The 26,642-nt window shown below is 46.7% G+C and overlaps 1 protein-coding gene across 1 annotated transcript; it reads left to right on the plus strand.

Annotated features, from left to right (window-relative positions):
* Nucleotides 1-11,181: 11,181 nt before the first annotated feature.
* On the plus strand, nt 11,182-25,946 carry Stip1 (stress induced phosphoprotein 1). The gene is made up of 14 exons (XM_004852548.3): nt 11,182-11,347; nt 16,839-17,048; nt 17,679-17,820; nt 17,960-18,101; nt 18,658-18,826; nt 19,829-19,955; nt 20,049-20,151; nt 20,423-20,543; nt 21,969-22,065; nt 22,209-22,333; nt 24,175-24,211; nt 24,369-24,472; nt 24,626-24,798; nt 25,485-25,946. The coding sequence occupies exons 1-14, from the start codon at nt 11,339-11,341 to the stop codon at nt 25,555-25,557; spliced, it is 1,632 nt and encodes a 543-aa protein (XP_004852605.1). The 5' UTR covers nt 11,182-11,338; the 3' UTR covers nt 25,558-25,946.
* The last annotated feature ends 696 nt before the right edge of the window (nt 25,947-26,642 follow it).

The raw sequence follows: 26,642 nt of genomic DNA on the forward strand, positions 1-26,642 counted from the left end.
CTTGAAGCTCCAAACCCTGAGCCCAGGTGACAGGATGGCTCTTATCCACCTGATGCCCCACAGGGTGGCTCTGAGGTCTATGTCAGGCCATGACAAAGGTCTGTATAATTGAGTCAGGCCTGGGCAGGTCCAGAATGTCCTTATTGTACCCTGCCTACCCAGAAAGGGTCCTAGTGGGCCCCATGGGTGAGTGTCCCTAGCTTGGAGGGGGAGGTCATTGCCCTCTTCAGATTTCAGAGAAGACCTGGGAAGGAGGTGGATGCTTAGGGGTCATTTGTCTTAAAGTCTACAAAAAACCTTTAAAAATAATAAAATTTGCTGTTCTGTGTGTTGTTATAACAAATTATCAAACCTAAGGAAGGGGTCATGGGAACCCTCAACTTACAGCCAGTTGGTCAGAAGTATGGGAGATCCAAGGCTTGCTCCTGGTGATTAAGGTAGGGCCCCAATCTGGTCAGACCAGTGTCCTTCTAAGAAGAGGAAAATTGAAACCTAGCATGGTGGCACATGCCTGTAACCCCAGGACTATGAGAGGCTGAGGCAGGAGGGTCACAAATTCTGGCCCAGCCTGAGCAACTCAGCACCCTAGCGAGACCCTATCTCAAAATAAAAAGGAAAAATTGAGCTGGGATATAGCTCAATGCAAGAGCCCCAGGTACAATCCCCAGTACCCCCCACCAAAAAAAAAGGAAAGTTGAGGGCAAGGGATTTAGCTCAGTGCCACAGCTCCTGCTTGCCAAGTGTGAGGTCCTGAGTTCAATTCCCAGTACCAAAAAAAATCAAAAGTGCTGGGGGTGCAGCTCAATGTGAAGCCCTGGGTTTGATCCTTAGTACTGGACACACCCCAGGGATACTTGTCACAGGGGAAGGCCCATGGGCAGACACAGTAAGGAGGCTGCCCTCTGCCCTCTGAGAGAGGCCTCAGGAGAAGTCAGACCTGCCTATGTCTGCATCTTGGACTTGTACCTTCCAGCACTGGGAGAAAGAAAATTTCCATTGTGTGACCCTGGCCGGTGGTACTTTGCTATGGCAGCTCTGGCTGACATGCAGCAACTCCACTCCCAAGCCACAGAGGTCATTACTTCAGCCTTCGCTCTAGACTCATGCATATATAATCATATTTGGAGATTTACATGCATACATTTCTTTTTTAATATAAAAATAGGATTTGGCTATTCAGTGTTCCATAACTGCTATGATCTGTTTTTTCACTCATAACACAAGTGTTGTGTGGAGTACCCCCCACCACTGGCCAATTCTCCAGCACCCACCAGGGGTCCTACATATCAGTCCTGATACTGTCTACCGGGAGGTAACATCAGACCCCACAGGTTAAGGGGTCCATCCCTCAAGGCTGCTGCCATTTCAACTATCAGGAGCAAGTCCTGGGCCTCCTGTACTTCTAACCAACTACCTATAAATTGGGGGTTCCTGTGACCTCCTCCTAGGTTTAATAATTTGCTACAACAACTGACATGTCAGAAAACATTTACTTACTAGATTAGTGGTTTATTATGAAGGATACAACTTAGGAACAGCCAGATAGAAGACATGCCTAAGACAAGGTGTGGGGTCAGGATGGGGCCATCTTGGAGCTCCCATGGCCTCTCTGGGCACACCAGCCTCCCAGTACCTGCATGGCCTCACCAATCATTGTTAGTTAGGGGTGTTACAGGGGCTTCATTAATAGGCACAACTGATTACCTCATTGGCCATTGACCATCAATCAGTTTCCAGCCCCTTCACTCCCCAGGCAGAAGTGGGGAAGTAGGGTGGAGGGTGGAAAGTTCCAACCCTCTCATCAGGTGATTGGTTTCCATGGCTACTAGTCCCACCCCCACCCCTACCGCCCAAGCTGGAACGCAAGGGTGGTGGAAAAGGGCTTTTTTGGGGTAGAAGGTGGGGTATTGAACTCAGGACCTTGTACTTGCAAGGCAGGTGTGGTACCACTGAGCTAAATCCCCGGCCTTGGGCTCATTATTAATAACAAAAGACATCTGTCTTGTCCCCATCACTCAGGAAAGTAGAAGTTTTAAGGAGCTCTGTGCCAGGAACCAAGGATGGAGACCAAATATGCATTTCATACCACATCACAATATTGTCACTGGTTAGCATGCATCCAGAGCCACACGTAGATGGGAAACATACATGGGCCAGTTTTAAGGCTAAAATAAAACAAGTTTATTACAAGATAGAAACACGGCCAGCAGACCCACAGACAGTAGTCCCAGAAAGGACAGCCAGCCTAGTTAGGGACAGCAAACATGGCTCCTCTTCCACAGGCAGTGGCCCCTACATGGGAAGCATTTTACCTCCGGGTTCCTGAGCGCTCTGCTTCCTTATCTCAGGCAGAGCAGCAGTTGCCTCTTGGATTAAGCATTTGATTTCTTTCCTCTCTGATCATTCAAAAGCTCCTTCAGTTGCCTGCTTCTTTCCTATCAGGCTACTTCAAGTCCTGTTGGCTCTTTGCCTCAGTTATCTTCCTGGCCTCGAGTTGGGACTGTCTGGGTTTAAATCCCTATCCATAATTTTCTCGGTAGCTGTGTGGCCACTTGTTCATTCATTGAGCCCACTTTAAAGTTTTGCTAGTTTCCTGTCTCAATCTGGAAAGCAACACTAACTTTCTTCATTCTATTGTAGATAGCTAAGCTAGTTAGAAAATATTATAAGGCAGTTAGGCAAGGTTGGGCCCTCAGTACCAAAGACAGTTGTGGTCTGAGGCTCATTTACTAAAGGCGAGGATTCAAAAAAGAACAACTACACCCACATACTTTCCCTAGGGATGAGCAGCAGTGATTGATATTCTAAATACTCATAAATCACCTTGGGTGGGGACCAAACCTCCCTAGCCCATTCCTTCTGGGAAATCCTTTTTCAGTCCATATAACCTTGCTACGTGACTAGCTTCCCTATTTGATCCCCATTTAATCAATATTACCTAAGTGACTATACTTCTTATAGCCTTATTGGTTGATCGCAGTTTTGTCCCACCTCATGATTTCCTATTGGATCAATATTACTTAAGGGACTATACTTGTAATCGTATTAATTGACTGTAGTTTTGTCCCACCTTGAACCGGCCTCATCTCATGGCTTTGCTCAATAAAACACCTTTGAAAAGTAGGTTGGGTGGGCAACCCACTTTCCGGTCCCTCTTCTGTCTCTCTTAGACAGAAGCTATCTTTCTCTCAATAAATTCTTCTCCCCCCACCCCGTACCGGGGATCTAAGTCCAGTCCTTGCGCTTGTGCAGCAGGCAATGAAACCACTGAGCTAAATCCTCAGCCCAACTTCTTACTCTTAATCTCCATTGTTCCTAGAATTCATTCTTTGATTTTAGAGGATGTGAACTTGGCATTTTGGATATCTAGCAGGTTGAGATTTATGTTTCCCTTACATTATTTGGATTATTTGGAGGTTGTCTTTCATATGCCCTGTATCAGTTCCATCGCATATATGGGCAGGTCCAGGACACAGATCACCACAGGGACAGAGGACAAACTTTGGAGTGGGACATGACGAGGCACACTGGGATCCTAGCACTTTGGAGCCTGAGGCAGGAGGATTGCTAGGAGTTTGAAGCCAGCCCAGGGTATTTATAGAGTTAAAGGCCAGCCTGGAATACATAATGAGACTCCTCACAAAATGAAAGAAGAGTAATGGGTGTTTTCTTCTGGAGCAGTCAGGGATTTTTTGCTTAAAAAAATAACTCTTCACTTGTTCCCCAGATGCCCAATAGGTAATTAAAAATAGAACAAAGCTTGACCTTCATTTTGTATCTGTTTCCTTTTTTTTTTTTAATTTATTTTTGAGACTGTGTCTCACTATGTAGTCAGGACCGGCCTCAAACTCATGATTTTCCTGCTTCGGCCTCCCTAGTGCTGATCCATTATAATTTTAAACTCTGGGTCAGAAAGGATCTAATACTTGGCCTAGAAAAGAAAAGCAGAATAGGGAGTAAAGATGGCTAAGAGAGGAAGGTCACAGGGACCTTCCAGGGGAGGCCAAGGCACCTGCGGGGACTGCAGGGAGGTCAGCTTCTTCCATTCGCTCTTTCAACAGATGCTTAGCGAGCACTGGCTATGCCCCAGGCCCTGCACTGGGGCTGTGAAAATTAAAAATGACAAGGAAAGCAACATCAAAAGACATTCCAGCTGGGCACAGTGGTGAACACCTATAATCCCAGCTATTCAAGTGGCTAAAGCAGGGAGAGCCCAAGTTCAAGGGCAGCCTAGGCAATTTAGAGAGACCCTATCTCAAGATAAAAATAAAATTTGGCCTGGGGATGCAGATCAGTGATAGAGTGCTGGCCTCACATTCTGAAGGCCTGGGATTCGATCCCCAGCATAAAAAAAAAAAGCCAGGCCTAGTAGTGCATGCCTGCAGTCCCAGCACTTAGGAGGCAGAGGCAGGAGGATCAGTGTCTGTTGGAGGCCAGTCTGGGCTACATAATGAGTTCAAGGCCAGCCTGAACTACATAGGGAGACCTTGTTTCAAAAAAAGAAAAGAAGAGCTGGGAGTTTAGCTCAGTGGTTCTGGCGACTGCCTTGCAAGCTCAAGGTCCCAAGTTTGATCCCCGGTACCTCCCCCCCAAAAAAGAAAAGAAAAACAGCCTTTCAAAATGAAGTTGGGCTAGGCATGGTGGTGTAATCACAGCACTCTGGGAGCTTGAGTTGGGAGCAGTGAAAGTTAGGGCCCAGCAGGGCCATTCAGAAATTTAGTGAGACCCTGTCTCAAAAGAAAACATAAGAGCAGGGGATGTAGTTCAGTGCCTGGTGGCACACATCTATAGTCCCAGCACTTTAGAGGCTGAGGCAGGAGATTTAGAAGTTTGAACAATTTAGCCTGAACAAAGATCCTGTCTCAAAATAAAACATTTAAGGGTGTGGGGGGGTGCTCAGTGCAAAGGTCCAGGATTCAATCTCTAGTGTCACACACACACACACACACACACACACACACACAAGCACACACAGTCAGGAAGCCATTGGGAAATAAGACTCATGAAGGATACCAATTGATACTGCCAGCAGTGTGAACTTTAGTCAATGCTACCTGCTCCCCCTTTGGAGGGGGTGTACATTGCTAAATGTCAGCTGTGGATGTGATTACTCTGGTTGAGAATCACTACCTTGGGATCAACTTATTCTGACTGTATGCCTCCTATTCAACTGTCAGAAAATTTTATCACAGAAAACTGTGGCTTCTTCCCCAGTTGAAAAATTGTATTATTTCCTAGCCTTTGAGAATTCTGTCTCTCTCCTTTTTTTTTTTTTGTACCGGGGATCTAACTTGGGACCTTGTGCTTGTGAGGGAAGTGGCGCCACCACTGAGTTAAATCCCCGGCCCTCTCTGTCTCTCATTTTGATTTTGATTTTTTTTTTTTGCTTTGTTTTATTTTCTGTTTTTTCAGACAGGATCTAGCTATGTAGCTCAGTCTGGTCTTGAACTATGTAGCCTAGGCTGGCCTCAAACTCATGGTGATTCTCCTGCCTCAACCTCCCAAGTGCTGGGATTATAGGTGGGCCCACCATGTCCAGCCAACAGTTCTATCTCCTGCGTATCACAGCTCATGTTGAGGCCCTCCTTACTCAGCCATCCCTGGAAGGACCGGAGCTCCCCTCCCATCATACACCTTGCATAGGACATGACCTAGGAGTCCAGGTGTGTGTGGAAAGACAAGCCTGGAGCTTGTGCGCTTGCTCTGAGCTGTGGCTGGTACTCGGGCAGTCATCTGAGATGGTATCATATTCACAGCCAAGAGACTGCTGCGACTGCCAGGGAGGGGCTGTGGACAGTGAGGTCCTGGCCTGGGCTCTCTGGCTGTCCGATGAATAATTATTAGAAAATAATTATCATCGCTTTAGTCCTTGAAGCATCTGGCGAAGTGCCTGGTTCTCTGTACAAATTCACTGTAGCAAACAGAACTTTTTTTTTTTTTAATTCCCCACTAATCAAGATTCAGATTCTATTTTAGCAGAGACATGGGAGTTAGGAGCACTGAGTTATGCCAGGAATGTAAATATTCTATCGGAGTTGCCTAGAGGCCAGAATGAAGTCTGGCTTTCCCCAGGTTGTCTTCAATCCCCAGATTCCTGAGCTGCTACTGTTCCTTCCATGCCCATCTCAGCTGAGCTTCAGCTAGTTTACTTTTTCTGAGATTGAAAGAGCTTTAAAATTAGGAAGTTCCTCTGTAGAAAATTGGCTGCACACATTGGCCCTTCAGTCTCTCCCTTGCTGCTGGTACAGTGGTCACAAGTGGACGCTAATCCAGCCCAGAAGAGTGAGGGAGGCCTGGAAGAGTAGCGTGAGTCACCAGGGGCTTTCCGGTGGAGCACAGGAAGCAGTGGAGGAAGCCGGCAGGGGTGCAGGGTGCGGGATGAGCGAGGAGACACTGCCGGCCCCCTCCATACCTTCAGTCCCCTGAGTTCACCAGGAGGTGGAGGAAGCCCAAGGTGATGGAAATTCTAAGAGCTACCACTTCTGTGTGTTCAGAAGTTGCTTTACTGAGACACAGTGCCCCAAAAGCATTCCTTCTAAAGCTCCACATCTATTTATTAGTTGTAATTTTCCTTATCTCAAAGAGAGTTCACAAGGTTTTTGTTGTTTGTTTGTAGTACTAGGGATTGAACCCAGGGATTTCACACTGAGTTACATCCCCAGACCTTTTATTTTATTTGACACAAGGGTCCTCCTAACTTGCTAAATTGCCAAGGCTGGGCTCCAACTTGCAATCCTCCTTCCAGCCATAGCTTCCCAAAGCACTGGGATTACAGTCATGTACCACCATGCTCTGCTTCATTTTTTTTAACATGTGCATGTAGTGCGTACTCTACAGCCAGGCACTGTTCTTTACAAATTTGAAGTGGTTCTGCCGCCTACTTCTCAAGCACAAGGTCCCAAGATCGATCCCCGGTACAAAAAATCCCCAAAAAACAAATTTGAAGTGCTTTACAATATCAAGTCATTTAATCCTCATAGGCACTTTGATATAGAAACTTCTCCACTGAAGCATTGGGAGGTTAAGTAAGTTGCTCCAAGGGACAATGCTGATAGTTTCCTCATTAGAAAAGAAGTTCCATGCAAAGCTTCATCCTTGGGCTACCTTGTTCACTGGAGTCCCTGCCAGGGTCCCTGTACCCAGAACAGGGAGCCACACATAGGACCATTTAAAAAACATGTGTGGCAGATGAGACCAGGCCATAAGGTGGGAGGAAGAGGAAAGAAGTGGGGAGCCAGACTGTGGGGAGATGAGAGCAGGTCTGGACAGGCCACTCGGAGGAAGAGTTGGCTGGGACAGCAGTGTGGTGACAGACAGTGCCAAGAAGCGATGAAAGGTCTCGACACACTTGATACAGTGGGTGAATAAGAGAAAGGCAAGTGCCTCCCTCTTGACTCCTGCTTCCCTCATGCCTCACAACCAATGCATCAACAAATCCTTTTTACTTCTCCAAAATGCATCCAAGCCAGGCCTGTCGGTGCATGCTTATAATCCCAGAACTCTGGGAGGCTGAGGCAAGAGGATCACAGGTTGAGCCCAGCCCGGGCAATTTAGTGACTGAGTGAGACCCTGTTTTAAAAAGGTGGGGGTGTGTAGCTCAGTGCAAAGGCCTTGGGTTCTAAACCGAGTGGTGGGGAAAAAATGCAAAATCCAACCTTTTTTTTTTTTAAATTGCTTCTTTCTGGTGTTTGCCCTGCCCCCCTATTGAAAATGCTACACCAGGCTGGGGGTGTAGCTCAGTGGCACTGTGTCCGCCTCAAAAGTGCAAGGTCCTGAGTTCAATCCCCAGTACCGGGGGAAAAAAAAAAAAAGGAACATCATCCCCTTACCCAACAGTCTTTTTTTTCTTTTTTTCTGGTATCAGGAATTGAACTCAGGACCTTGTGGTTTCCAGGCAGGCATGGTGCCACTGAGCTAAATCCCCAGTCCTTGTCTTTTTTTTTTTTAATTGTCTTGAACTTTTAATATGGAAAATTAGCATCTTATCTCTCCATCCATTAATAAAATATATAATTTCATGCCAGGCACAGTGGCCCACACCTGTAATCCCAGCTACTCTGGAAGCTGAGGCAGGAGGATTGCCAAGTTTGAGGCCAGCCTGGGGAATTTAGTAAGATTCTGCCCTTAAATAAAAGGTGAAGTGGGGCCAGGGATTTAGCTCAGTGGTTCTGCTGCCTGCCTCGAAAGCCCAAGGACCCGAGTTCATCTCCGGTACCAAAAAAAAAAAAAACACCAAAAAAGTGAAGCTGGGTGGGGTGGCACACACCTGTAATCAATCCCAGCACTGGGGAGGCTGAAATTGTGAGTTTGAGGCCAGCTTGGGCTACACAGTGAGTTCAAGGCCAGCCTGAACTATGTAGTGAGACCCTGCCTCAAAAAACAAACAAACAAAATAAATAAATAAATAAAAATGTTAAAAAAGGACTAGGGATGTAGTGCAGAAACTTTAAAAAAAAAAAAAAAGTGAAAAAAGGGCCTGGGAGAAGGGGGTGGCTCATTGTGAATACCCTGGGTTCCATCCCCAGTACAGCAAAAAAACTAAACTTTTTAATAGTTAATCAACAAACTTTTAGATTTTCTTTTCCCCATAAAGTTCTTAGGCTTAACTTCTAGAAACTCTAGCTTTTCTCAACATTCTTTTCTTTTCCTTAGAAAGGTCTGGCAATGGTGCACCAGGGTAGCCTTGAACTCTGGACTAAACAGGTCCTCTTACCTCAGCCTCTGGTGGCCAACCTGGCTTCCCAATGCTGCTTAACCCCTTCCTGGCTTAATTCTCCACAGCAGACATACTCTAACTTTTAGTTTGTCTCTTCTACTTGAATGAGCACCAGCAAAAGTGATTGTTTTTTCTCCTTTTTTCCCAGTACTGGGAAATAAACCCAGGGCATTCCCACTGAGCTACATTCCCAGCCATTCCTTTCTTTTTTTTTTTTTCATTCCTTTCTTTTTTCTCTCTCTCTTTCCTTTTTTTCTAGTACGGGGGATCGAACTCATGACCTTGCCCTTGCAAGGCAGGGGCGGTGCCACTGAGCTAAATCCCTGGTCCCTTTCTTTGTTTATTTTTATTTTGAGACAGGACCTCACCAAGTTGCCCAAGATAGATTCAAATTTGTGATCCTCCTGCTTCAGCCTCTCAGAGTGCTGGCACTACAGGCTACATTCCCAGTCTTTTTTTCTTTTAAATTTTTATTTTGAGACAGCTTCTGGCTAAATTGCCCAGGCTGGGCTCAAATTTATGATTTTCCTGCTTCAGCCTCTCAAGAGTGCTGGGACTCAGCACATATGCCTGTAAGCACTAGACAAATAACAGGGCATTCAATGCTATTTGATGTAGCCGGGCATGGTGGCCCCGTCTGCAATCTCAACACTCAGGAAGCTTAGGCAGGAAGTTGCTGAAGAGTTCGAGGCCAGTCTGGGCTATACGGTGAATTCATTTTTTTTTTCTTTTTCTCTTTTTTTTTTTGGTACCCGGGATCGAACTCGGGACCTTGTGCTTTCGAGGATGGCGCTGGAACCACTGAGCTAAATCCCCGACCCTATATGGTGAATTCAAAGCCAGCTTGGACTACATATCGAGTCCCTGCCTCAAAAAAACAAAAAACCCCACAAAAACTGAGGAATTCATGAATGCCAACTATGTGCCAGGCACTGGACAGATTAAGCCCCCACTGACCTGACTGGAACTGACAGGGAAGTAAATCTTTTGATTTGAGGGGTCGCATGCTATGCCAAATGCTATGAAAGGAAGTCCTCAGTGGACAGAAATTAGAGCGCTAGGAAGGGGCGCTGGGGAACGGCTGCCATCCTCGTCAGCCTTAAAGATGGGCAGATAAGCCCCGGCAGGGGAACAGAGTGAAGGGAGTGGCCTAGTTCAAGAACACCAAGAACACCGATGTCACTGTGGCTGGAGTTGGCACTGGAGAGGGAAGGACAAGGTGTAGGTGGGAAAGGCGAGCCTTCAATTCCCATCCCAAAGCCTCCAGGGGAGAGGATTACTAGGAATGGGATTTGTTGCCTTCTGAATTGCTGAGAATGGAAGGGTGTCAGCTGGGATGAAGAGGTTGCGAGAGCTAATGGCATGAAGGGACATTTTAAATCCTGGGCGAAGCCAGGAATGGTGGTGCACACCTGTAATTCCAGCACTCTGGAAGGCTGAGACAGGAGGATCCCAAATTCTAGCCCAGTCTGAGCAATTTAGAGATACCCTGTCTCAAAATAAAAACAGGGCTGGGATGTAGTTCAGTGCGAAGGCCTTGGATTCAATCCCCAGTACAGGAAGCCCTGGAGGATGCATTACCCGGAGATGGAAAGTGGGGACACACAGGGCTCCAAGAAACACCTCCAAGCCCTTGGCAGCCCCTTCCAGAGGCTCGTTCGCGTCCAGGAGCCCCACGCTCACCGGGAAGCAAAACCAGTACTTTAACTGGCAGGCATGTCTCCTTCCCGCCCTAGGCCTTCCCGGACCCTGCTGGTCTTCGCTGGCCCGAGGGGCAGCGCTTTCCTTCCCTGGGGCGCCTCCTGCACGCGTCTCCTGATCTCTGCTTCTCCTCAAGTAGGGTGCGCGGCTGCCCTAGACACCAGCGGGCGCCCGGTCCGGCCCAAGCCACAGCTCCGGGCCCCGGCCAGTGCTGGAACATCTGGAACCTAACAGCCCGCCCGCGGGGAAGGCAGGGTCGGCAGGGTCGGCGGCTGGCGCGGGGAGGAGCGCCAGGCAGGAGGAGACCTCACAAAGTCCGCAGCCAACCAAGTCCCGAAGAGTGAGCGCTCAGCCTCACACTCCCTAAACCAGGGGCGGGGCGACCCGGCGCTTTGCAGGGCAGTGATTTAAACCTATCATCGCAGAGCGTCGGCAACTCCCCGCCCAATTGAGATACATTTTTTTTAATTCTGAAGGCGGTTCCGTCATGGAATCCTGCAGCCCAATGAAACAGGTGGAAATTTCCAGAAAGAACAGGACCAATGGGCGCGGCTAGCTGAGCCACGATTGGCGGACCAAGTGTCCAATCCAGGTTGCAGAAGTTCGCTCCGCCCTCCGATCGTAGAGTCTGGTGTGGGCGGGGTTTATTTGGGATAACCCAATCCCGAGGTGGGGAGAGAGCAGCGTTGAAGAGAGTACTCTCTGATGCCCAATGAAAGGGAAGTATACTTGATGGGCTTGACCTAAAGCCAATGGAAGGGGAGTACAGAGAACCTAGCCCAGAAGAGTTTGACCAGTGAGCAGGCGAGGAAGGGGCGGGAGCCGAGGTCCCGGCAGCTTCTAGTAGGTTCCAGAAGGCGGCGCGTGCGGTTGGTAACGCGGAGCGGACGGGTTCGATTCTACGAGGTTCCCGGCCCGGCTATGGAGCAGGTGAAGGGGGAGGGGCGGCGGGGCCGCCCGTGGCCAGGCCGTGGTGGAGGGGCGGGGTGGGCCGGGGCGGCCAGAGGCGAGGGCGTGGGGGCCGCCGCCGGCGGGCAGGAGCATGTCTGCGGCGGAGGCCCAACCCGGAGAGCCCGTCGCCCCCTGGCTCGGTGAGCAGGGCCGCGGGAGGCCTGGGCATAGCGAGAAGCGCCGAGGGCTGGGTTGGGCGGCGCGGGGGATGGTGCAGGCCGCGTTGGGAGGCTGGAGGTGGGCGAGCGGCCCGGGGAGGCCCAGAGTGCGGACGGAGGAGTCGGCGCGTACTCGGCCGCGGTGAACTTGGAAGGAAGGAGCGGGGACCGCAGTACGCAGGAGTAGTTGCGGGATTTAGCAGCCTGAGCCGCAGTGGGGAAAAAGATGTTTCCGAGAAGGTCAGGGTGGGCGCGGGTGGAGAGGAGACTCCGGGAGCAGGAGGAGGAGGGAGGCGCGGGTCCCGGACGGAATCCGCCTCTGTCCGCGATTTCCAGATGTGCGTGCGGCCCTTCCCCTATAGTCGGCGACTGTAGGGTGACCCAGGACTGACACCTCTGGAAAGTCGGTGTCTGATTACACAGGGATTGGTAGCTTTCTTGCATGCAGTGAGAAGTTACTTGCCTCTGCCCAGCATTGGGGGGCCCAGTTGGAGCTGTTGGTCTTGTTCTCAGTGACTCAGTTCGGTCCACGGTGGCCTGCAAGCTGTGAGAGGTCTGGGGATCTTTTGTTCCATTGGAAGCTGTCATTGAACTGTGGTGATTCATCCGGAAAAAAGAGAAAACAGCTCACTTTTTGGGGGAATGATCTACAAAACCAGACCTTTTGTTCTAGTACAGTAACTGCCCTTGGTGGGTAAAGCTCCTTGCTAACTCGATGAGAAAGAGTGGTATTGGAGAGGTGGTTAAACTTTTTGTGCCTTGTAAAAATTAAATTGTAGCTGGGGTTCATGGTTATAGTATAGATATAAGAAACACTCTGCTGTTATAGGAACAGAAAAGGCTGTTTTGCCTTTTTTTTTTTGTCCTGGAGATTGAATCCAAGGCCTCAAGCATAAGAAGCTCATCCCCTGCCACTGAATTATACACTCCACCCCAAAATAGTTTTGTTTTTTTGTTTTTTGGGGTTTTTTTTAGTTTTTGTTTTTTTAAATCACATCAGCCATTATAGAAATGTGTGTACAAGTAGACTGTAAAGTAATATTAAACTCAAGGCCACAAACTTACACGACAGTTATACAAATGATTTTATTTTTTTAATTTTTGTGTGTGTGTTTTTTTGTTTTATTTTTTTTTAGTACCAGGGATCGAACTTGGGACCTTCCGATTGCAAGGCAGGCGCCAGAACCACAGAGCTAAATCCCCAGCATATACAGATGATTTTAAAGGGGGCAGTGCTGGGGATGAAACCCAGGGGTTCTTTCTCTACTACCTACCATTGAGCTATATCCGTATTCTCAGTCTTTTTTATTTTGAAATAAAGTTGCAGAGGCTGGCCTTGAACTTTCTTTTCTTTTCTGCACTCCTTTATTTTCTTTCTTTCTTTTTTTTTTTTTTTTGGTACCAGGGATCAAACTCGGGTCCTTGCGCTTGCGAGGCAGGCCGTGGAACCACTGAGCTAACTCCCCGGCTCTTTTCTTTTCTTTTCTTTTTAACGTGGGTACTGGGGACTGAACTTGGGACAATGCACTTTCGAGGCAGGTGGCAGAACCACTTAGGTAAATCCTTGTAGCCTTGAACTTTCAATTCTCTTGCTTCAGCCTCCCAAATTCTGGGATTACCAGTATGCATCACCACATCCTGCATAATGAGTTCCAGGCCAGCCTGGGCTGCATAGTGAGACCCTGTCCCCAAAAAACCATATTTATGGTCTTTTTTAAGAGATGGGGTTTCACTGTGTTGCTCAGGTTTGCTCTGACCTCTTGGGCTGTGATCATCCTTCCTCAGCCTCCTGAATAACTGAGAACACAGGCCCATACCTCTGCACCTGACTTGTTTGCATTTTCAACTCCTTTTTTTTTTTTTTTTGGTGCCAGGGATTGAACTCGGGTCCTTGTGCTTTCGAGGCAGGCGGCGGAACCACTGAGCTAAATCCCCAGCCCTCAACTCTTAATTTTGTATTTCAGTGTCAGGAAATACTCAGATTTCTGAATATTTAAAATTAGTTTTTTCAGCCCAGTGTGGCAGCAGTCATCTGTAATCCCAGCACTGAGAAGGGTGAGGCCGGGGAAAAAACTGAGTGGAGGCCAGCCTGTGCTACATAGTGAGTTCAAGGCCAGGCTGAACTATATATACTAAGACCCTGTCTCAAAAAAATAAAAATAAAAGATAAAATTATGTTTATAAAAATCTTTCACACTACACAGTAATATAACTTTTACATTTGACCTAATACAAAATGCAACTGTAAGGGCTGGGGATTTAGCTCAGTGGTGCTACCGTCTGCCTTGCAAGCACAAGGTCCTGAGTTCGATCCCTGGTACCAAAAAAAAAACAACAAAAAAAAACTGTGTAACATTTTTTTTGACAATGGTGGGAATCGAACCTAGGGCGTGTTAAGCAAGTGGTCTACCACTGAGCTACACCCCCGTTCCCTGTGTGACACATTCAGCAAAACAGTACTATTGTGTGCACTGTGTGATGCTATGTTCTGTTCCATTTGATCTTTTAAAATGCTACTCTGGGACAGGGGATGTAGCTCAGCCGTACAGCACCTGCCTGGCAAGTGCAAGACCCTGAGTTTGATTCCTGGTACCAAAAAACCAAACAAACAAGAAAAACCCAAATGCTTGTGTAGGGGCCAGGAGGTGTATTGTAGTGGTACAATGCCTACGTAGCCTGTGTGAGGCCCTGGGTTCAATCCCCAGTACAAAAACCAATTAAACCACAGAATTAATATTTCTGTCCCACTATAGGTTAATGCTTGCTTTGAAAAATGCTTTTCTAAGCCAGGTGTGATGGTACACACCTGTAATCCCAGCACATTGGGTGACTGAGGCAAGGGAGTTGCAAATTCAATCCCAGCCTGGACAACTCAGCAAGACTGTTGTGTCAAAAAGAATAGGGACGTGGGGATTTAGCTCAGTGGTGCTGCTGCCTGCCTTGAAAGTGCAAGGTCCTGAGTTCGAACCTCAGTACAAAAAAAAAAAAAGATGGGAATGTAGCTCAGAACCATCCTGCCCCCCCCAAAAAAGAAAGAAAAGTGCCCCCCGTGCCTCCCCCGCAATCTGGGATGGAACTCAGGACCTTGTGCTTGCAAGGCAGGTGACGCTGAGCTAAATCCCCAGCCCTAAGAAAAGTGCTTTTCTGTAGGATAGGCAAGAACTTTAAAAAGCTGTTCCTTAGCTACCCCTTCACCCCTGCTGCGTTTGTAACTTTTTGCCTTCCAGGCTCTTACAGTTTTCATCCTGCCAGGGATGGTGGTGCAGGCACCCGTGATCTTGAGGCTGAGGCAGAAGGATTGCCAACCTGGGGTACATAGTTCAAGACCAGCTTGGACTACATAGGGAGACCCTGTCTCAAAAAACATAATAACTAATTAAAGAAATCAACCAATTACAAAAAAATTTCATCCTTGGCTTAGAAAGTTTTGGCAGTTTCCTTCTGTCTTTATCTTCATTCTCCCTCACTGTGAATTGAATCCAAGAGCTACATCACCAGCCCTTTTTTTTTTTTTTTTTAATTGAGGATCAAACTTGTGACCTTGGGGCCAGAACCACTGAACTAAAGCCCCAACCCCAGCCCTTTTAAAATTTTGTGACAGGGTCTCTAAGTTGCCTAGGCTGACCTTGTACTTGCTTCAGCCTCTGAAGTAGCTGTGTACCACTGTGGCCAGCTTCAATCTTAAGATCTCTGGTTGATGAAAGTTCCTGATTGGTGTGCCTCAGAGTTCCAGAATCATTTCACAGACTTTGTTCTTGTACCAATACACTGACTGAATCATGAGTGGATGTTCAATACAAAGAATAGTGTAGCAACTTAAATGATGTAGCTTAATCCCACAGAATGTGTTTGTATTGGCTGGGAATGTAGCTCAGTAGTAGAGCACTTGCCTAGCATTTGCAAGGCCATACATTTGATCCTAGCACCAAGAAAGAAAGAGTAAGTTAGCATATTGAAGGGAGCTGTGGAGGTATGGGCTGCTGTGGGGCACCTGACCTTTTGTGGGATAGCCCTGGTAGATCTGAAGTTTGGACTGTGTGGCCAAGTCTCCCTTTGCTCCCCCACACACACTCAGGGTGCTGGGGATTGAACCCAGGGCCTTTGCACTAAGCTATATCCTCAACTCCTTTTTTTTTTTGGTACAGGGAATCGAACTCACACCCTTGCGCTTGCCAGGCAGGTGCTGTACCATTAAACTACATCCCTGGCCCTTTTTTAATTTTTTAGTTTGAAACAGGGTCTTGTTTGGTTGCCCAGGGTAGGCTGGAACTTGAGGTCCTCCTACCCCGGCTTTCCAGAGTGCTGGGATTACACACATGCACTGCTATGGTTTCCCTTTATTTTTCTAAACTCTGGTGTGTGCCATCTTTTTTCATAGTGTTTGAAAGGATAGAAAAACCACAGTCGTGTTTCTTTGCCCTTCTCCATCTTTGTGATACAGTAATATTAAAGCTCTAACCATTAAAGATCAGAGCATTAAGTTTATCATGTTGCTACACCAGAACATGGCAAACGGCTCTTTGATAGAAGGTGGTAGATCAGCTTAAAAGGTGGATACTTGGAGTAGTGGCTGGAGTTCTTAGCAGTCCACACAGAAGCCAGTGAAGAGCAGAAAGATGGGGTTCTTACTCCTGCTTTGTTAATTTTTGCTGTGGTGATCCTCTGCACTGAGCTTCATCCCCAGTTTCTTTTTTTTTTTTTGAGGTAGGGTCTCAGTAAGTTTCCTAGGAAGAACTAAATTTACCGTCCTCCCTCAGTACTGTTATTACAGGCATGTGCCACCATACGTGGCTTCTACTTATTTTTTATTGCTATCTCTCAAAGGTGTAGAAAACATAAATGGGGCCGGGGATTTAGCTCAGTGGTTTCACCGCCTGCTGTGCAAGCGCAAGGACCCGAGTTCGATCCCTGGTACCAAAAACAAAAAACAAAACAAAACAAAAAGAAAACATAAATGCATTAACCTTTGATTTCTCTCAGCTTGTAGTATTGGGGATTGAACCCAAGGTTTTACACATGCTAGGCAAGTGCTCTACCGCTGAGCTATACCCACAGCTCCAATTTCTCACTTCTAATCCATAAAGTAATCTGTTTGTTGATAGGTGTGGAAAAACTTGAGAGCAAACTGGGCGTGGTGGCACACGCCTATAATTTGTACTTACAAGGCTGAGGCAGGAGGATCACTGCAAATTCACGGTCAGCCTGGAAGACACAGTGAGACCTCTCTCAAAAAAAACCCCAAAAAACAGAATACTTGATGACAAAGTAAGCATATTATGGAGAGAAACTATATTGGCTCCTTTTCTCCTCAGGTGAATGAGCTAAAGGAGAAGGGCAATAAGGCCCTGAGTGCTGGTAATATTGATGATGCCTTACAGTGCTACTCTGAAGCAATTAAGCTGGACCCCCACAACCATGTGCTCTATAGCAATCGTTCCGCAGCTTATGCCAAGAAAGGAGACTACCAGAAGGCTTATGAGGATGGCTGCAAAACTGTTGACCTGAAGCCTGACTGGGGCAAGGTAAGCTTGGGGGAGTCAGGGTCTTCAGATTTACCCCAGAAGTGCCTTGGGGTCATCTGGGGTACAGCACTTCCAGGCAGGCCCTCCTGACTTGCCTAGTTGTCTGTCCAAGTAGATTGATTATTTACCTACTTACCTTTCCCTGTGTGACTGTGCCCTTGGAAGTAATGATACTTTTTACCAAATCTGTTACCATCGGTTGTAATACAGGCCTTTTTTTTGTACTGGCAAGAATAAAAATGCTAAGCTGTATGTGGTGGCACATGGCTGTAACCCCAGCACTTGGGAGACTAAGGCAGGAACATTGTGAGTTCAGGGCCAGCCTGAGCTACATAATGACACCTTGTCTCATTAAAAAAAAAAAAAAAAAAATTATTTATTTATTTTTTTTTTTTTGAAAAAGTGCTGCCATAGTGACAGGCCTTGGTTTTCAGACAAGTCAGGATAGGGAAAGTGGTCTTTCGTATGTGGCAGGATCCACCCTTGGGGTTGTGTCCTCCTCCTCCCTGATTTCTCATCAGCCTTCATATGAATATACATTTTGATCCATAAAATGTAGAACATGTTTTTTAGTGTATCTGCATTACCTCTAAATGTCCTTTATTTTGTCTCTTTTTTTATGGGTTTAAGGGCTATTCGAGAAAAGCAGCAGCTCTTGAGTTCTTAAACCGATATGAAGAAGCCAAGCGAACCTATGAGGAGGGTTTAAAACATGAAGCAAATAACTCTCAGCTCAAAGAGGGTTTACAGAATATGGAGGCCCGGTTGGCAGGTAGGTACCACATAGCTATCTTCATTATTTTCCTAATGGGGTTGATTTTGAGCCAGCACCTCCCCCTCCCCATATTGCATAGGATATAAGGGCACCAGAATGCAAGTAAGCAGTGATGCACTTTGATTTATTTGGACAGAGAGGAAATTCATGAACCCTTTCAACATGCCCAACCTATATCAGAAGTTGGAGAACGATCCCAGGACAAGGTCACTGCTCAGTGATCCTACCTACCGGGAACTGATTGAGCAACTACGAAACAAGCCGTCCGACCTCGGCACGTAAGTAGAGGCAGCAAGTTGAGTCTGGAAATGTGTAGAAGGCCTGTGGCAGAGTTACCTGGCCAGGCTGCAGGGTTTGTGCCCTTGTGTTCTCCACTGAGTGGTAGGGATTTTAAGGATCGGGCAAGCAGTCATTTGAAATGTTCTAGTCTGCACAGGCCTCTTCACTGCTAGGCACCTAGAATTTTTATTTTAAGTGGTGCTGGGAATGGAACCCAGGGCCTTGTACAGAGCATGCTTTATGGAGGTGGGCTGTAAATCTTAAACTGGGGTTTGTCACTGAGTCCTTTGGCCCTTGAGGTTAGATAGTCAGGTATACCTGTGATGACTTATTCTGCATATCTGCCACCCTCAGGTAGCACTTCTGACCTCTGAGGCTTCATTTAGAGTTTTGAAGGGTTGAACATTCTCTAGGTGTAACCTAAATGGCAATTTAGCCATCAACAGATGGGTGAGGAACTTCTAGGCACAGGAATCTGATTGGTAGTAGTAAATGGGGGCTTAAGATCTGTTGTAGCAAGGAATAATTTTCTCTTTTTAAAAAAATGAATACTAGGAAACTACAGGACCCTCGGATCATGACCACACTCAGTGTTCTCCTTGGGGTTGATCTGGGCAGTATGGACGAGGAGGAAGAGGCTGCAACACCACCTCCTCCTCCTCCTTCCAAAAAGGAGACCAAGCCAGAGCCAATGGAAGAGGATCTTCCAGAGAATAAGAAACAGGTAACATTTTCCTTTTTCTTGTCCTGTTTATAAACAACTAAATGAACTAGAAATCTGTATGTTGAATGGGAACATGTATAGACCTCTCAGATAGCTGTGGTTATTTTTGAATGCTTAATATGCGCTGTGTCGCTGCTTGAGCCCAGGAGTGTGAGGGCCACCGAGGCAACATATAACAAGACTGTATTTAAAAAAAAAAAAAAAAAGTTATATAAAAATAACTTGGAAAATCAAAAAAAGAAAACTATTTCTGAGTCGAAACATCTCAGATGTTTTAGTACCCTCTCCATAGTCACCACAGCTGCTGCAGAGCTGTCAGCGTGAGAGCTGGGCAGGGCAAGAAACTCATGAGTGATCCAGAAGGGCAGGTCCTTAGGCTTCTGTTCTGCTTCCTGGCTGTATGTGGCATATGGTTGAAAGTTGTCCACTTAGCAACATTGTCTTCCAAAGCAGGAGGCATGTGCCTAAATGATTTTTTTCTCTTCTTGAAAACTCGAACAGCAGATTGTTGCCAAATTTAGTACCTTTTAATGGGTGAGTGTTGGTTGTTCAGGGTGTCTCAGCTGGAAAAGGGCCCTTAGTGTGGTTGGTAGTGAGCTGTGCTGAAGACTCCTGCTGCCACTCTGCCCCTTCTCCCATCTCTCACCGCCCCCTCTGCTGGCCTTCTAAGACTCAGACAGCCATGCAACAGGAACTGGGCTTTTGGCCATTTTCAGTAAACCTGGCTCAAAGTTGCACTGTTCTCACCAGTTGCCTTGAGTTAAAGGGGTTTCTTCTTAAAGAAGCCTTCTTAACTTTCCTGATAAAGACCCAGGATGGTAGGTAAAAAAGGAAGTTTCAGAGTATGCTAATAGATGGAGAGGACTTTGGCATGAAGAACTTGTTTCTCTATGGATGTTAAGTTTTTACCTATTTCATTACTGTGACAGATTGTAAGCTCTTGCTCTATTTGCTATCCGGGTTGGATTTGCCCAAGACTTGCTTCTTCTAAACCCCATCTAGGCACTGAAAGAAAAAGAGTTGGGGAATGATGCCTACAAGAAGAAAGACTTTGACACAGCGCTGAAGCATTACGACAGAGCCAAGGAACTGGACCCCACCAACATGACTTACATTACCAATCAAGCAGGTGAGGCTCAGAAACCAGGGGCAGTAAAGTTGTTAGGCATTGCTGAGGGACAAAGTGAGCACTGACTGTTTTTTTAACCATCCTGCCTGGCAGCGGTATACTTTGAAAAGGGCGACTATAATAAATGCCGGGAGCTTTGTGAGAAGGCCATCGAAGTGGGGAGAGAGAACCGGGAAGACTATCGACAGATTGCCAAGTATGCTTGACCTTGTGGAGTACCTTGAGTAGAGGGTTTGCTTTCCAAGGCTTAAATGTCTGTGTGGGGCGGAGGGTTGCTGACCACCAAACGTGCATATTAAAGAGGGGCTGGAAAGGAAGCCACTAGAGCCAAGACAAAGGTGTTGAAAGGGTGGAGTGCCTCAGCAGTGGTTCAGACCTTGTTTCTAGTTGCAGGTATAATTTCTCTGCAGGGGCCAACCTTGTGTCTGGCTCTGCTCTCAGCAAATTAATTCTCTTTTCTTTATCAGAGCTTATGCTCGAATTGGCAATTCTTACTTCAGAGAGGAAAAGTACAAGGATGCCATCCATTTCTACAACAAGTCTTTGGCAGAACACCGAACCCCAGATGTACTGAAGAAATGCCAGCAGGTGGGTCAGATAAGGATAAGAAGTGCTGTTTTTGCAGGTCTGGGGGTGAAATCCAGAGCTTCATGCATGCAAGGCAAATGCTGTACCCCGATTCAGTCCCCAGTGCCATTGTGTGTATACACACATACACACAAACACACACACACACACACACACACGGGAATGAGTAAGTAAAAGCTGGGATATAGCTCATTGCAGGGGCACTGGGTTCAAACCCTAGTACTGCAGAAAAGTAAACTCAGAGTTTGTTTAAATAGTGCTTTTGGCCATCTTACATGATTTTGGTTCTGTCAGTTCATGATGACATCATGTAGAAAATAACCTGGTGCTTTTGCAGTCTTTTGGAGGTGGGAGTAATGCTGGGGATTGAGCTCAGATCCTCAAGCATGCTAGGCAAGCTTTTCTACCATTGAACTATGTCCCCAGCCTTAATGTTTTTATTTGTTTATTTTTGAGACGGGGTCTTGCTATATAGCTGGCCTTGAGCTCACAGTGATCCTCCTGTCTAAGCCTCCTGAGTGCTGGGATTGCAAATGTGTGTCACCACGCCCAGCCTGCAGCCCTAGTGGTGAAGCCCCGCACAGCGGTACACACCTGCAATCCCAGCTAGTCAGGAGGATAGGGTCACTTGTGTTCTTGTGTTCAAGAGTTCAAGGGCAGCCTGGACAACATAGCAAAACCCCATCTCTAAAAATAAAAATTAAAAAATGGGTTAGAGGGCTGGGGATTTAGCTCAGTGGTTCTGGCGCCTGCCTTGCAACCTCAAGGTCCCGAGTTCGATCCCCAGTACCAAAAAAAAAAAATGGGTTAAAAAGTTAACTGCTATTGCTGGGCATGGTAGTGTATGCCTGTAATCCCAGCACCCAGGAGGCCGAAGCAGGAGGATTGCCATGAGTTTGAGGCTAGCCTGGGGTACATACTGAGTAAAGGAGTGGCTACACTACCTAGTGAGACCCCATGTCAAAAAAAAAGAGGGCCAGGGATTTCGCTCAGTGGCACTGTGCCTGCCTCGAAAGTGCGCAAGGTCCTGAATTTGATCCCTGGTACCAAAAAAAGAAAAGAAAATTAACTGTGCTATCAAGTTAATTACATATCATTTTCGTGTAGGGCATGCTTTTGAATCATGTATAGCGCTGCTGTTCACTTTGTTTTGCTCTGTACCTTGCTAATGATATATGTAAAATTGTGTGTGTCTCTGTCTGTCTCCCTGTCCCTGGGATTGAACCAGGGCCTCAAGTGTGCTAAGCCACATATATTCTGTAGCACTGAGCTACTTCCTCAGCACAGGAATGTAAAATTCCTTAAGCAAAAGTAAATCTTGCCAGCAGGACTTTGAAAATTAGTATCTCTAATTAGGCTTTTCAGCCCACTATTTAAATGTTCATGGGAGTTTAAATTACTATTCCAAGAATCTTTTTTTCTTAGGCAGAGAAAATCCTGAAGGAGCAAGAGCGGCTGGCCTACATCAACCCTGACCTGGCTTTGGAGGAAAAGAACAAGGGCAATGAGTGTTTTCAGAAAGGTACCTCATCTTCCCTGTTGGGCCCCTTTGGATACTACTGTGTGGATGGCTTCCTGTGCCTGACTACAGGGTACATGTGGCCTAGAGCTCCAAAGAGGTGGCTTTTTGCTTTTCAAACAGTAGTCTTTGTTTTCCTTATCCAGGAGACTATCCCCAGGCCATGAAGCACTACACAGAAGCCATTAAACGGAACCCACGAGATGCCAAGCTGTACAGCAATCGAGCTGCCTGCTACACCAAACTACTGGAGTTCCAGCTGGCGCTCAAGGTGAGGAGCTTAGGCAGGTGGGGCCATTGATACATAAACCTCTGAGGACAGGGTGCCCCCCTCCCTGTTCCTTCTTGTTTTTTTTTCATTTGAAGGTTGATGATCTTTCCTTGATTCCAGATTAGATTCACAGAGGTGGTGCTTGTGTGTATTGAAAAACAGGGCCTATGTGCACCTGGCCTACTCTGTGGGGTTAGAAATTGAGAGTACTTGGGAAAGTGGATGCTTGCCACCTTCATTGAGGACTGTGTTGCTTTGTTCTCGTTGTTTATCTTTTTTGGGTTTTTTGGCCATACTGGGGATTGAACCGCAGGGTGCTCTACTACTCAGCTACATCCCTAGCTTTTGTTTTTTTGCTTTTTTAAAATTTATTTTTAATTTGAGGCTGTGTCTTGCCAAGCTACCTGGGTTGACTTGAACCTTGGCAGTCCTCCTGCCTCAGCCTCCCAGAGTGTTGCTTTTTAACCATTTTACGTGTACACTTGGTGGCATTAAGTATATTCACATCTTTGGGAAACAACTACAGGACTTTTTCACCTGCCTACACTGAAACATCCCCTGGTGACCACTGTTTCTGTTCTTTGAGTTGGACTGCCACAGGTACCTCAAGCATGGTCACTGCAGTATTTGTCCTTTTGGAACTGACCTGCTTGACTTTATATAATGTCTTCAAGTTTGATGTATGTCCCAGCATATGTCAGGGTTTCTTTCTTTTCTTTTCTTTTTTTTTTTTTTTTTTGGTACCAGGGATTGAACTTGGGACCTTGTGCTTGCAAGGCAGGCGGTGGAACCACTGAGCTAAATCCCCAGCCCAGGGTTTCTTAAAGCCAAATAATATTCCATTATATTCACATGCCATGTTTTGTTGGTGTATTTGTCCATCTGTTGATGTTGGTTTGTTTCCACCTTTCAGGTTTTGTGCATAATGTTGCTGTTAAAATGGATGTACAAATAAATACCTGTTAATGTCCCTACTTTAAATTTTTTGGAGAATATGCGCAAAAGTAGAATTGCTAGATCAGTAGTTGTTTATAGTTTGTTGAACCATATTATTAGGATGACTATACTATGCTTCCTTACATTTTTTTTTTCCTTCCCCACTTTTTTAATGTTTAGTTCTATAGTTCAGTTATAGGCAGGTCTGCTAGCCTGTCATATACAGTATGGTCAAGTGTGACTGTGACACTGGAGATTTAATCCCCATCTTTATGAATATGATCCACTCTTATACCTCTCTGTGATGTGTTTGTTATTCTCTAGCAGACCAGCATACTGTGAGAAGGTGGCAAAATCTGATGGATCTAGAGATAAGTTCTGGGCCCATGTTGGTATTTGTGTTTTTGATTTTTTTTTTTTTTTTTTGGTACTGGGGATCAAACTCGGGACCTTGCACTTGCAAGGCAGGCACCGGAACCACTGAGCTGAATCCCCAGCCCTTGGTCCCCTATGTTTTTGATTTCTTTTTTTTTTTCTTTTTTTGTTTTTGATTTCTTGAGACAGGGTCTTGCTTTTCTTCAGTTTGGCTTTGAACTCACTATATAGCCCTGGCTGTCATGTTCTCTTTCTCGCAAAACTAGAAGTGTTACCACCTTTTCTGTGTTTGTCATAAAATCAGGCTTGTGAAGAGTCAGGCTGTGGGATGGTGATCTATCTGGAGTTGTCTTTCCTGGGGCCAAACCCTGGCTTTCCCACTCTGTCTTCCTGCTTAACCCAGGGCCAGCACTGGCATGAGCGGCAGAGGCAAAAGCTAAAGCCTCTGGCACATCCGAGGACATGATCAAGTGGTTTGACTGAGTCCCTCTAAGGAAAGAGCCTAATTTCTTTCTGCTACTTCTTCCTAGGACTGTGAAGAATGTATCCAGCTGGAGCCAACCTTCAGTAAGTGCCTTTCCCCACCTCTCTCTATCCCCTACTCTGCCAAAAAATTGAGAGAAGTAAAGAGCAGGGACCTTGGCCTGTAGATCAGCAGGCACAGAGCTTGGGGAGCTGTGAGCGCTGTGTTTCAGATGGTGCCTCACCTCCTGTTTGTCCATAGTCAAAGGTTATACCCGGAAAGCCGCTGCCCTGGAAGCCATGAAGGACTACACAAAGGCCATGGATGTGTACCAGAAAGCACTGGACCTGGACTCTAGCTGTAAGGTGAGTTCTGCTGGCCTTCATGGGCCCACCCAGGCCTCTTTCGCCCTCAAGTCTTCCCTCTCCTTGCAGTTCCAGTCCTCCTCACTGGCTATTACCCTGAACTTTCTAGAGAAGTGAGCCAGGTAATGCTGACACTCTCCCTTTTGAATACAGGAGGCTGCAGATGGTTATCAGCGCTGTATGATGGCTCAGTACAACAGACATGACAACCCTGAGGATGTGAAGCGACGGGCCATGGCTGACCCTGAGGTGCAGCAGATAATGAGTGACCCAGCCATGCGACTTATCCTGGAGCAGATGCAGAAGGACCCCCAGGCGCTCAGCGAGTAAGCCAAGTTCAGGATAGCCTTTCAGAGAGTTGGCAGGGTGTGATTACCTAGGAAGGGTGGTGTAATCTTTCTTAAAACTGGAAGGATTGAGCCAAATGTGGTGGCACCATACCCATGATCCCAGTATTCTGGGAGGCTGAGGCAAGGAGATCACAAGTTCAAGCCCATCCTGAGCAGGTTAGTGACTTAGCAAGACCCTATTTCTAAAAAAAGGGCTGGGGAGCTGGACATGGTGGCACATACCTATAATTCTAGCACTCGGGAGGCTAAGGCAGAGGCCAGCCAGAACTACATGTGAGACCTTGTCTCAAAAAAAAAAAGAGAGGGGCTGGGGATATAACTTGGTACAAAGGCCCCTGGTTGAATCCCCAGTAGTCTGGGGGAAGGTGCATTGTGCATGAATTTCATTTACTTGTTGGTCCTGACAGCTTACACAATCGGTTGGAAAGACCGGTTTTGGAGGAGAAAGGTCTTGCCTCATGGCTTTCCATGCACACAGTAGGCCTGGCAGGTTCTGCACAGTAGAGAAGACCTTTGCCAGGTCTGCCTGGCACCTTCACCAGACCTCTTCCTGTACCCTGTCTAAGGCTCCTTGGGGTTTTGAGCTGGAGCTTGTTCTAGAAGCAAGGAATCTGTCTCTGGGGGCAAGTTTCATTCAGCTCACTTCACCTTTTCTGTTTTAGACACTTAAAGAACCCTGTAATAGCGCAGAAGATCCAGAAGCTGATGGATGTGGGTCTGATCGCAATTCGGTGATGACTCATCTCTTCCCTTTGCCCTCATGTGAAAAGACACTGGGATGGCGGCAAGCAGCACAGCAGAGGGAGAGGGGAGAAAGAACAGCTTATCTTTATATTTATACATGCCTACCTGGAAGACACAGACTTATACAGCCGCCGCCACAGGCCCTCCCAGCACACGCATGGTCTCTTCACTGCAGCCCTCAAGTTTCGTGTCTCCTTCCCCTATGCCCCAGTCGCTGTCTCAGCTACTCCCCCATAGTTGGTTATTTTTTATTTGGGGCAGTGGGCAATATGAGGAGGAGAGGGTGTTCTTCCCAACCTGGGGTCCCAGCTGTCTTCATATTGTTATCTCCACGTCCCCATCTCCAATAAAAAAAGCCAGTTGGACGTGGTTATATGTTACTGTGGCCTTTGAGTGATTTTTTTTTTCCCCCTCAAAGACTGACCTTTTTGTCTTACTGGACTGGGGGAAGTATTGAGTGTGAGCTCAGTGGGTTGGGTGTAAATGCTGCTGGGGTCCATGGCTTTGACAAAGGTGACCACTAGGTGGTGCTGTTATTCAGCAGAAGGGAACCTTCGTGAAAGTGCCCCTTGACCAAATAGCATCAGCTTCAGATCAATTTTATTTTGTTTGTTTGTTTATTTATTTGCTTGTTTATTTGTTTTTGGTACCGGGGATCAAACTCAGGACCTTGCAGTTGCGTGGCAGGTGGCGGAACCACTGAGCCCTCAGATCAATTTTAGAGTGATCCCCATACTGTTAACTCTCCATATTCCAGCCTCAAAATCAAAAACCAGGGCCAGGGCCAGGGCCAGAGATTTAGCTCAGTGGTTCCGGCGCCTGCCTTCTAAGTTCAAGGTCTCGAGTTCGATCCCCAGTACCAAAAAAAAAAAAAAATCCAGAGAATACTGGGTTCAACTAAGAAATGAATCATGAGAAAAAACTGACCTGTAGAGACCCACTTGTCCCTGTTAGGTGGAGTCATTTTTAGAAACTCCACTGTCCCCTGAGCTGACAGGGCTGAGCTTTATTCATACTTCATGCTTGCATCAGAGTGTTTCCTGAAGCCCTCTTCCCAGGCTGGGGAGGTATTTGGG

The sequence above is a fragment of the Heterocephalus glaber genome, unplaced genomic scaffold (genome assembly GCF_053883595.1).
Source record: "Heterocephalus glaber isolate CG9 unplaced genomic scaffold, H.glaber_assembly_v1.0 deba00000594, whole genome shotgun sequence".
NCBI lineage: Eukaryota > Metazoa > Chordata > Mammalia > Rodentia > Bathyergidae > Heterocephalus > Heterocephalus glaber.